The following is a 12655-nucleotide window of genomic DNA, read 5'->3' on the forward strand; positions in this document are numbered from 1 at the left end:
ACATAGACACAAGCAGAAGTACATGAGCATTAAATCTGTCTTTTTCCCCAGAATGAAGATGTATTTTTAGCAGTGCTCAGTTTGGTTCAACAATTAAGAGAATCTCAATATCTGTAAATAATCCTTTAAAAGAAGACATTAAGGACATAGACAATTTATGTAAGTTCTTCAAAAATAATGATTCAAGCCCCAGGTTTAAAAGAACTATGATGCAGCACACAATTAAATTTCTTAGTTCCAGCAAGGCCTCACCCTCTAAGAACAGAAACCCTGGATCCTCTGCGACTTCCTCTCATAGGGTTCCTACGGGGCATTTAGCAAAGGTGCCACTCCCCAGGATGCAGTAAAAGTGGTGTAGAGATGATGCCTAGGGTCAGGAATACACTGACTCCTTTGCCCATTACCATGGGGACTCAGCTGACCTTCTGCTTAGTTCAAACCTCAGGTAGGGGTCTGGAGGTCTGTCAATGATTTCAGTTTGTAAAGCTTCTTTCTGGCTGAGGATGTAAGCCCTGAATATTAAAAGGGATGTGGTGAGCAATGCAGTTAAGCTTTTCAGACGCAGCAGCCCATTGCCTCACAGAGATCATGTAAGTGGCAACCACAGGATCCATCAAGGATTCTGGAACTCAAAAAAGCTGCTGAGACAGACTAGACAGGTTCTTGCTCCATTTACCCACCTTGTTGAAAAGAAATTTCTTGGTCGCTGGCGCAATAAACCATGAACTTAATTCACTTTGACATGTTTGGTCTTTCCTTCAAAGTCTATAAACCCATAGCCTACCTTAGGTGTAGTCACATGTCTTCTGTGTCCAAGCCATTGTCTAAAATCAAACAGCTGTCCAGGGCCACAGAGTCTTCCAGAATATAACTGGAGGCTGTCCTCCAAGTTGACGGATCCATTACTTATTACTCCAGACATGGTCACAACTCCACCTATGCATCTATGTAATTGTACAGTGATCAAGCTCACATGTCCCCAACGCACGTACAACCTGAGACTTTCTTCAGTATTTGCTGAAATTAAGGTTCATTTTTATCTTATGGTATTTTCCTGAGCAGGAAGTTTAGTAAACTTATTAAAAAGGGAAATAAGCTGACTTAATTCATTTATAAAATGGATGGAATTTGAATAAATGAATAAGGAAATAAAATCAATAGAGTAATCCTTATTCTTAGCATGTTGAAACATCTAGGATTACCACTATATTTTGTCCATGATCTGAGAAAAATAAACAACAACCCATTTTATCTTGAAACCGAATTCAAAATCACTCTATACACTCAAGAATCTAATTCTTCCTTTGTAATAAAAAACAAAGTATTGCACTTCTCTATATTTTTGAAAAAGTGAAAGTGAAAGCTGCTCAGTCGTGTCCAACTCTTTGCGACCCCATGGCCACGGAATTCTCTAGGCCAGAATACTGCAGTGGGTAGCTTTTCCCTTCTCCAGGGGATCTTCCCAACCCAGGGATCAAACCCAGATCTCCTGCATTGCAGGCAGATTCTTTTACCAGTTAAGCCACAAGGAAAGCCCTCTCTATATTTTTGCCTCTTTATTAAATAATAGTGCTTTTCCCCATTATTATTATATCATGGGGATATGATTCCTTTTTAAAAAACTTTTTATTTTGTATTGAGTTATTTCCTGGTGGCTCAGATGGTAAAGAATATGCCTGCAAAGCAGGAGACCCAGGTTCCATCTTAGGGTTGGGAAGATCCCCCGGAGAATGGAATGGCAACACTCTCCAGTATTCTTGCCTGGAGAATTCCATACACAGAGGAGCCTCGCGGGCTATAGTCCATGGGGTGGCAAAGAGTCAGACACGACTGACCGACTAAGACTTTCATTTTCACAGCCGATTAACAATGCCATGAGTTTTAGGTGAACAGCAAAGGGACTCAGCCTTATATATACATGTATCCAATTCTTTAAACCATGGAGATCTGACTCATCTAAATAATATCTTAGATTTGCTTCATAATTATATGGTGGGGGCTAAGCAGTAAATAATTAACGTAGAGATGAATACTATTTTCTCTACTTCTGTATATGGACCTAACAGAAGCAGAAGATATTAAGAAGAGGTGGCAAGAACACACGGAAGAACTATACAAAAAAGATCTTCATGACCCAGATAATCACGATGGTGTGATCACTCACCTACAGCCAGACATCCTGGAATGTGAAGTCAAGTGGGCCTTAGGAAGCATCACTATGAACAAAGGTAGTGGAGGTGCTGAAATTCCAGTTGAGCTATTTCAAATCCTGAAAGATGATGCTGTGAAAGTGGTGCACTCAATATGCCAGCAAATTTGGAAAACTCAGCAGTGGCCACAGGACTAGAAAGGTCAATTTTCATTCTAATTCCAAAGAGAGGCAATGCCAAAGAATGTTCAAACTACCGCACAATTGCACTCATCTCACACGCTAGCAAAATAATGCTCAAAATCCTCCAAGCCAGGCTTCAACAGTACATGAACCATGAACTTCCAGATGTTCAAGCTGGTTTTAGAAAAGCCAGAGGAACCAGAGATCAAATTGCCAACACCTGTTGGATCATAGAAAAAGCAAGAGAATTCCAGAGAAACTTCTGCTTTATTGATTACGCCAAAGCCTTTAACTGTGTGGATCACAATAAACTGTGGAAAATTCTTAAAGAGATGGGAATACCAGACCATCTTATCCACCTCCTGAGAAATCTCTTTGCAGGTCAAGAAGCAACAGTTAGAACTGTACATGGAACAACAGACTGGTTCCAAATCAGAAAAGGAGTATGTCAAGGCTGGATATTGTCACCCTGATTATTTAACTTATATGCAGAGTACATCATGCAAAATGCCAGGTTGGATAAAATACAAGCTGGAATCAAGATTGCTGGGAGAAATATCAATAACCTCAGATATGCAGATGACACCACCCTTATGGCAGAAAGTGAAGAAGAACTAAAGAACCTCTTGATGAAAGTGAAAGAGAAGAGTGAAAAAGCTGGCTTAAAACTCAACATCCAGAAAACTAAGATCATGGCATCTGGTCCCATCACTTCATGGCAAATAGATGGGAAACAATGGAAACAGTGAGAGACTTTATTTTCTTGGGCTCCCAAATCACTGCAGATGGTGATTGCAGCCATGAAATTAAAAGACATTTGCTTCTTGGAAGAAAAGCTATTACCAACCTAGACAGCATATTAAAAAGCAGAGACATTACTTTGCCAACAAAGGTCCGTCTAGTCAAAGCTATGGTTTTTCCAGTAGTCATGTATGAATGTGAGAGTTGGACTGTAAAGAAGGCTGAGTACCGAAGAATTTATGCTTTTGAACTGTGGTGCTGGAGAAGATTCTTAAGAGTCCCTCGGACTGCAAGGAGATCAAACCAGTCCATCCTAAAGGAAATCAGTCCTGAATGTTCATTGGAAGGACTGATGCTGAAGCTGAAACTCCAATACTTTGGCCACCTGATGGGAAGAACTGACTCATTTGAAAAGACCCCGATGCTGGGAAAGATTGAAGGTGGGAGGAGAAGGGGACAACAGAGGATGAGATGGTTGGATGGCATCACCTACTCTATGGACATGATTTTGAGTAAGCTCTGGGAGTTGGTGATGGACAGGGAAGCCTGGCGTGCTGCAGCCCATAGGGTCACAAAGAGTTGGATATGACTGAGTGACTGAACTGAAGTGTATATATTCAAAACTTTTCATAAGAAAAAAATTAAAGCTAAATCATTTAAGGCAATCTAATGCTCTTAAAACATCTCCTCAAACCTTTCACACTCAGGTCATAGTTGGAAGAAAATAATAAAGAGGAAAACAAAGGGGCAGTTAAAAAACTATGATTGATTACACTGTTCCCTTCTGCAAATACTGTTTTTTCCTTTCTTTAGCTCTTCAAGACATTTTGTCCTCCCTTCCTCCCTCTGTCCTTTCCTTACTCCTCCCCTCTGTCCCTTTCTTCGTCTTACCTTATTTCATTCCTTCCATCCATCTACCCAGTGATCCAGCTAGCCAGTCTATATTACCTTATTTTTGGTTGTAGCTTTATTATACTTTGAACAGTGTCACACAATTCATATATGTTTTGTTTTATACATTTTGATAGCTCATTTATAAAACCTTTTATAAAATCATTCAAAATATTAAATGTCTTACTCATTTTTCAAACTCACCCAACAAATACTTAAAGAATAAAGATGCAGCCTATGAACCCATGTCTAAACTCTTTTTCATGATTGATGATTGACTGGATGTGTGCGGTGTGTGTGTGTGTGTGAGAGAGAGAGAGAGAGAGACAGAGAGAGAGAGAGAGAGAAAGAGGAGGAGGAGAGAAAGAAAGAGGGGCAGAGAGAGCAGGTGAGGGGAGGCAAAGGAGTTTTGAGGTCAAATACAGTGCTCAACTTTCTACCTTATACAACTCAATGGGTGGGGTGGCCCTCACTGAACTAAGGTATGAGCAAGGAGGAACAGGTGTGTAGATGTGTGAAGATGAAGGGTTTGGTTTTGAATTTACAGAGTTTGAGTTCTTGTGAGATGTCCAAGTGGACATACCCAGGGGCAGCTGGATACACAGATATGGAGTTCCTTAATATGGTCTATATTCCAAGATTTATTGATAAACATATAAAATGTATCAATATTCCTTAATTGCCAAGACTGGGAATATTTTTCCAAGGGGAGACTGTGTGCATAAGTAAGGCTATTCCACATTCTAATAGGGGCCCAGTTTTGGGGCTACAAACTTCCTTCCTGCTTCTAACAGCACCCTCGGTAATCATTCAAAGTCTGCGTGGCTTTGGGAATACTGTGGCAGCCATGGTGGGACACTGGTTGGCTTTGTTATGATGAAGAGTTAGTGGAGCTAACAGTAGGCCCACCTCAAGGTGTTTCATCAGCAGAAGCTTTGACAGTGGGAGCCAAGTCTGGAAGGGACATTGACCTTATTGTTGTTTAGTCGCTAAGTCATGTCTGACCATTTGCGACCCCATGAACCTTAGCCTGGCAGGGTCCTCTGTCCATGGGATTTCCCAGGCAAGAATACTGGAGTGGGGTGCCATTTCCTTCTCCAGGGTATTTTCCTGACCCAGGGATTGAACCTGAGTCTCCTGCCTTGGCAGGTAGATTCTTTACCACTGAGCCACCAGGGAAGCTGACACTGACTTACATACTGACTATTCTGGGTAAGCTGGTTTCTGAGATGTGGGAAGTGGTTTTGAAGCATTCCTCGAACACTTGAGAACCCTAACAATAATGGTGAAACCTTGGGGGAAAGTCACACTGTACAGGGAGAAAATTGGTCAAGAGCCAAACTTTGGTTAAAATCTGAGCTTCAGAGAGCCTGGAGGCTACTAAAGAGACAGAAAAAGAGAAACAGATCAGAAGAATCAGGAGACCAGGCTACGCAGGTGACATAAGGGGGCACTTCCAGGATGGTGACCCATGGAGTTGACATCCCAACGATGCTGAAGAGCACGAGAAATGAAGATGCAAGTGAAAATAGTCCCTGCATCCATGGCCCTGGATATCATGGCCTATGGGAGTGGGATCATTCATGCCATTTTCCTGAATTTTTGACGTTGTTTTCCCTAAAACTCATAGTGTGCATTGCAAAATCTCGCTCTAGGCACCATTCCAGCTATGCACATGCTGACTGCTGTCGGCATTCCAAAGGGGCGTCTGTCTTTGAACCACTCTCCAGTGCTTGTTGAACACCTCCATTTGCCCTCCTTTGGTTTCTGGTCCCTCCTTCACTCAGAGCCCGGCAGTTATCACTCTGCTTTCTTCCCAGAACTTTCCTCACCAGATTAGGCTGCCTTCCATTTTCTGAATGAGTGTTTCTTAACCATTTCCTTCTCATTAAAACCGACCTATCCTGTGCCCCGAGGCTTTCAAACCAACATTGATTCAGCATCTAAGGTGAATGGGTTTAGCGGCAAAGGTCCAGGGTCTGTCACGAAGGAGAGGTTTATGTGAGTAACACAGACATGTTCACAAGTAAGTGTAACACAAAGCAGAGTAAATGTGCCCTCAGCAGAAAAAGAGAAGAAAGGGAGTTTGATTCCAAGTGCAAACAATTTACTCTGCTAAAAGCCAGTCTGTTAAATTTATTTGAGCTGATAAACTTATTTGATGGTGGAAAAGGTCAAGGTGAGAATGACATTTACATTTAACTGGAGCCTTTAATCTAAGGTACCAAGTAAACAGATAATTAGGGCATTATGCTGAGGGGAAATTTTAGTTTAGGGCAACTTGCCTGAAATTTCTTTAATCAAAGTATGTGGCCACAGAGATTTGTTTTGTTTTGTTTTTTGGCTTATTTGTGAGTCCATACTACTCTTAATTTTGTCTTTTTTTTGCCTCTGTCGCTTGTGGCTATGAGCTCAGAGTAGATGTTTAATACAAGTACGTGCTACAATCACCTGAATTTGCCAAAATTTCTTATCAGTTGTCCTTCTGATCAACTGTTACTCTGTTCTCTGCTCTTTGGTTTTTGTAAGGTTCCCGTCCGCTTGACTAACCTTTCGATACGTTTCTTTTTTCTCTAGGTCTTTGATCTCTCTTTTCTTAGAGCATTTACTTTAGACAACTTTCCTTTGTAAATTCTTTGTCTGTCCCTTGAAAGATGTAAACCTCCCAGGCTTTTGCCAGTTTCGCCCAGAAATATCTTTTTCAACAGAGAAGGAAATGGCAACCCACTCCAATATTCTTGGCTGGAAAATTCCATGGACAGTGGACCTTGGCAGGCTGCAGTCCATGGGCCTCAGGGAATTGGACACGACTGAGGACTGAGTGACAGGACACACACACACACACACACACACTCACACACATCTTTCTTAAGGCCTGGAAGCCACACCATGGAAATGAAATCTTGAAGAAGATCTCCTAGTCTCTGTGAGAGTAGACACCTAACTTTCTCACTGTGACAGTTGACCAACTTACCCGTCCTTATCTTCCAGTCCATCTGCTCTTATTCACCCCCGAGTTTAGAAACCCTCCTGTCTTTGGTTCTGGTAGAGCTGAGTTCCACTTCTCTCCCCTCTGGCAAGAGTCTTAAAAAAGTCTTACCTGCCTTCTTAACTCCTTTTTCTACATTTGTGACATTTGTGATTTCCAAAACCAAGAATCTCTTGGGCACTTTCCTTCCAGGTTTAAAAAATAACTACTTCTAAGTCATACTTAGCTGACCAGATTTAACAAGTTCCTCCATTTTTTTAAGCTCTCTATCTAGACATCACAGATTCTGGAAGAAGTTACTTTCCAAGTTTCAATGTCAATCTTCTCTGATAATAGTTTCCTTGTCTTTCTTTGGTGTCCTGCTGATAGAGTTGGGGTAACCCATACAGTTTTCAAATATTTAACACATTCTCAATGAGGTTACCTTTTTCTTTTGTCTGACAACCTATCAAAATCAATGTCTCAAAAAAAAAAAAAAACAATGTCTCTCTTGGAAATCAGTCAATTGTTTTATCTGGCAGAATCCCACTTACTGTAGCTGTGTCCTATTTAGTGTTAACCTGAAAATGATGCTCACTAATGGATTGTTCAAGTCAGATGTGTTTACCTGTTTTTGAAGAGAGGAAGAAAGGAAGAAAGATACATATTTGTGTGGCTTGCTTAACTATTTTGATCACTGATCAGGAGAACTCAAAATGATTTAATATACTGCATGACCTTCTGACAAGTTTCTATGAAAGGTTAAGTTACAATCTGGGAAATGAATGCACAATTTTCCTAAGTCTCTCTTGCTTGAAAAATTTAGAGCTTTTCTGTTCGTATGGATATAAAACTTATGTCAATCTTTCTTTGAGTTGGACAACTTGAATTCAAAAGACGTCTGTGACATATGTGTCTGTCTGTGCCAGGCACCACACCAGGTGCAGGAGGAGCTGGCATAATGTACCGAAATTCAGATAAATGTTTTCAAAATCATGACATAAGAACACTTTCATAATTCTTACAGTCTGTTGGCTGATACAGTCTTTAATATAACAATGATAAATTTAAAGATTTTTCCTAAGACTTTATTGCTTTTCTTTGTTAACTATTAATATTTTTTCTTTTTCTCATAAAACACTGGCCCATGATCTACATAGGGCTTCCCTAGTGGCTCAGACAGTAAAGAATCTGTCTGCAATGCAGGAGAGCTGGGTTTGATCCCTGGGTTGGGAAGATCCCCTGGAGAAGGGAATGGCAACCCACTCCAGTATTCTCACCTGCAGAATTCCATGGACAGAAAGAGCCTAGCAAACTACAGCCCATGGGGTTGCAAAGAGTCAGACATAACCGAGCGACCAACACTACTACATGTAGATCTACATGACTCTTGCGTCTTCAGTCTAAGAAGCTATGATACAAGAAGACACCTGTACTGGTCTGGATTTTGCTTAGATGGGCAAGTAGCACCTAGGTTCCTTCCTCTGTTAGATTCGTATCAATAGAGGTCACAGTTCCAGGTGACTGGTCAGGCCAGAAGTGCAGCTACACAGCCCAGGAAATTGGAAAGTCATGACTGAAACTGTCACAGGCACTTTAGACATGTTTCTAAAAGTGGAAAAAGCAAGGAGAGTGATTGAGATTCCCCGCATCAATTTTAATTTTCCTTCCTCTCTGTTAGTTCGTACACTGCCTTGGTGACTCCAGATTATTGGGAAATGATAAAGAAAAATGTGAATCTTATTATCTGGGGCTTTCCTTTATCAGTCCCGACCCTCATTCTTGCCAATCAGTTCCAATCTCCAGGAGAAACCTAATTTTGTCTCTTGCCTTCTTGGAGTAAAAGGCTTACGACTCAGTTCTGCTCTTCCTCATTCCTTATGCAGAGAATGAGAGATAAAAAGGCAATAAAAGAACTATACTTTTTTCTTTATAACATTTAATTTGAGATGTGTGTTCCTCCCTCCTTATGTCAAGTTCTCCTTCCTTGTGAATAAGAAAAATGGTCTAGAAGGAGATACCACCACCTAATTACTTACACAGCAACCTTGTATTTACATAAACTGACAACCTTTAGTGAGTTTTCCACTGGAGTCAGTGGTTTGGTTTTCCTTGTATAGCAGGTCACCTCCAAACTCTTTTTAACTTTTGTTTTCCTTGTCACTTTTTAGAAGCTAGTTTGTAGGACAGCTTCTCCCCTTGGCATGAAGTTCAAATGATAGCTTTAGCTTTGTCTGGTAATCATGCCTGACTTCTTTTTCCCATATAAGCATATGATATCATTTTGCAAGTAAGTCATTCACTGATTCATTTCAATAATTTTATCTAGTGCCTGTAATGTGCCAGCCCCTGTGATAGTGTGGGGAAATGAACACAGACTTTGAAGTGTAGTTGATTGTATTAATGCCAACACTAAATAGTGTTTATTAAGCATCTGTGTGTATATATATATTTAGGTTCACAAATCTTTTTTTTATATAAGATATACAGTCCTAATAACAAATTATGATGATTCATTGACTAATTTAATTCTTACCTAAGAGGAGGCAAAAAATGCCCAAACATACATTTTCTGTAAAGAATTTAGGATTTTAAGGAAAAGTACAAATGCCATAAGAATTAAGTTTTATTTCCATGAGTATTCAATAAACACTCTAGGGTGTTCCTTCAAAGTTTCATACTTACTCATCTCTGCAAAGAGCTGTCTTCTTTCTGCCATGGTATTTCCTCTTTTCCCACTATCTTCAATCATTCTATGAGACAAAATAATAACAATGTGTATTAGCCTCATGCTAATGAGGCAAGCAGCCATTTCTATACAAACACACATGCTGTAGTCATGCTTACAAACATAGACACAACTATTGAAAACTGCATATTTAAAAAGAATAGCTTTCCATTGACTTACTTAAATGGTTGTACAAATTGTCCATATACAGTGTTGAAGGAAGCATAAAATTTTAATTTTCTAACACAAAAATAACTACAATAGAGGATCACCTTGCACTATAACTGAATATAACCCTCTGCCATCATTCTGTTAGATGATTCATTTCACATACAGTTTCTTAATCAACTTTCAGAATGCCTGCAAAGAATCTTAGAGCAGACGTTACAGATTCCATTCAAGAAAAGATGAGAGCGAGACTCTTGTAGACTTAGTAAAGTAAATGGCACAGACATTTCTGACTCCAAGACCAGTCAACTTTCCACTACATTCTGTTGCAACTTGACCCAGCTGTACCCAAAACCTCAATTTAGAAGCAGGTTATTTTCCAAATGTTCATTTCTAATGGGAGTGTTTGGAACCTGCACCAGTTTTTCCGTAGACAATAATTTCATTGTGTGCCAGTTAGGTTCACCTCTCTCTACTTAACCATACCATTATCTGTAATGGAATTATTTCAAAAAATGGTATTAAAACACCAACAGTTAAAATGAAGAATTAAAACAAAAGGATTAAAAAATTAAAATTTGACTGAAGAAAAGGAAAATTATGGGAAAGTTAATGGAAATGATGTTTAGCCCCACAGAGAGTTTTGGGCTAAATAGTAAGCATTTTATAGGTTGATGGAGTTGATTTTTTGCTATAGCTAATTAAACTTTTAAAAACTAAAGTTTCCTCTCTCATACACACAAATCTACATACACTGATACATGCGTATATGTTTGCATTCAGGCATGGTAAAAGAAGGCACAGTTGATCTTTCTGCATGTCTTTCAAGGTACCTTGTGCTTTCTCAAATGTGAATTTTTCTCAAGCTATCAGTATTATTTCTGTCTGGACTTCCCTCACTCTATACATAGATAAGTTTCAGTCACCGTACAGGTCTCAGTTTAGGTATATTTTCCTCTGAAATTCTCCCAAACTCTCTATGATGGGCTGGGTTTAGGGCCTTTCCTCTGAACCCGCATAGTCAGCTATGCCTCTCTCTCAACTCTGGGTATCCAACAGTAATGAAGTCACAGTTCCTGCCCTCAAGGGGCTGACATTCCAGTAGGGAGATAAGGAAGCATAAAAGCAATAAAAGCACAGTGAAGTAATCATAGCCATGGTAGTGGAAAAAAAATAGTGAATGCAAGAGAGGTTGACTACCTGGGGGTTAAATTTAAGGAACTACAATGCTCCCGTGGTAGCCAAGGGGGACTGGTTCCATTCCCTCCCCTGCTTCCCCTATACCCAAATCCTTGAATGCTCAAATTCCTTACATAAAATAGTGTTGCACATTTGGCCCTCTGGATCTGCCTTTGATGGGAGTTGGTTAAATCCTCAGTGTGGACCCTACAGATATGGAGGGTCCACTGTGAATGTGGCAGACAGCTCAAAAGATGAGGGGCTGTGTACGGAGTGACTCACTGGGGAGGAAAAGAACATTGGTGGTGAAACAAAATGGAATGTCAGACAAACTGGTCAAACAGCCTCTCCAGTTGCTTCTATGAGTTAAGGATTATCCATCTATTTCCAGGAAGGAAAAGGAGCACTTGGAATAGCCTTGGTTTACAGACTTCAGGGAACTTTCCTGGTGGCTCAGATGGTAAAGAATCTGCCTGCAATGGAGGAGACCCTGGGTCAGGAAGATCCCCTGGAGAAAGGAATGACAACCCACTCCAGTATTCTTGCCTGGAGAATCCTATGGATAGAGGAGCCTGGTGGCTACAGTCCATGCGGTCACAGTCAGACACAACTAAGCAACTAACACTTTCACTTTACAGAGTTATGAGTGCAGACCCGTTCACAATGGGTGATAATATAACCAAGGTCAGAAATAATAATTGGAAAGGCACAGAATTATTAATGAAGTTTCTTCAACTTGGTAATGATGCAGTGGTGTTGTGTTTAGTTGCTAAGTTGTGTCCAGCTGTTTTGCAACTCCATGGACTGTAGCCCACCAGGCTACTCTGTCTGTGGAATTTCCCAGACAAGAACTGGAGTGGCTTGCCATTTCCTTCTTTAAGGGATCTTCCCGGCCCAGGGATCAAACCCGTGTCTCCTGCATTGGCAGGTGGATTCTTTACCACTGAGCCACCTGGGAAGTCCAACGACACAGTGCTGAACACAGTCAAATATTTTCTTTTTATGATATTTTGAATGTGCAGGTATGGTTGAAATATAGAGGCCTGGAGAAAAACATGCCCTTCCTGATTCATGGAACCCATCTCCTTTTCTCCAGAGGAGGCAGGTAGATAATAATCTGACATTCACAAAATTGTCTGGGGATAGCTTTCATTTTTTATTTCAAGAGCTCAGAAGTGGAGTTGAGGTAGTAGATAGGGGATAAAACAGGATATGTTCCTGTATCTGTCTATATGTTGGATTGAGATGAAAATAATCATTAAAAATAAATCACAAAGGATGGCAGGCTAGCAAACTCTGATTGAAAATGTCAGGGAAGTAAAGACTGGCCTGTGAACTTGCAGCAGTAGTGCCTGTACTCCTCACTTGGTACTGTCTGTGACACCTCTTTTTCTAGTTAACTTTGTGTGTGTCTCTGTAAGGTATTTAGGGGAAGTGGCTGAAATTTTAAATTATTCAGTGTCTAGCCAAATCCAATCAACAAAAACTATGTCCAGTTGGTATTTATTGAACACATGAATAAAATATATTTAAAAAAGAGGAAAGAGAGAGAAAGGAAGAATAAGTTTTCTTTCCTCAAAGTGGACTTTCAATTATATTTTCAAAAACTGACTCGTAGAAAAGTGAAATTCCAATTGTATTAGTTTCA

At 40.2% G+C, this 12655-nt stretch overlaps 1 protein-coding gene across 25 annotated transcripts in view; it reads right to left on the reverse strand.

Annotated features, from left to right (window-relative positions):
• DTNA (dystrobrevin alpha) overlaps window positions 1–12655 on the reverse strand; it is a 451122-nt gene that overhangs the window by 154604 nt on the left and 283863 nt on the right. For all 25 annotated transcript variants that reach the window (NM_001076260.2, XM_024984389.2, XM_024984390.2 and 22 more), the window contains one exon: window positions 9618–9685. In NM_001076260.2, coding sequence (NP_001069728.2) covers window positions 9618–9684 — 67 coding nt within the window. In that variant the 5' untranslated portion in view covers window position 9685. The remainder of the gene's footprint in view (window positions 1–9617; window positions 9686–12655) is intronic.

The sequence above is a fragment of the Bos taurus genome, chromosome 24, assembly GCF_002263795.3.
Source record: "Bos taurus isolate L1 Dominette 01449 registration number 42190680 breed Hereford chromosome 24, ARS-UCD2.0, whole genome shotgun sequence".
Classification (NCBI taxonomy): domain Eukaryota; kingdom Metazoa; phylum Chordata; class Mammalia; order Artiodactyla; family Bovidae; genus Bos; species Bos taurus.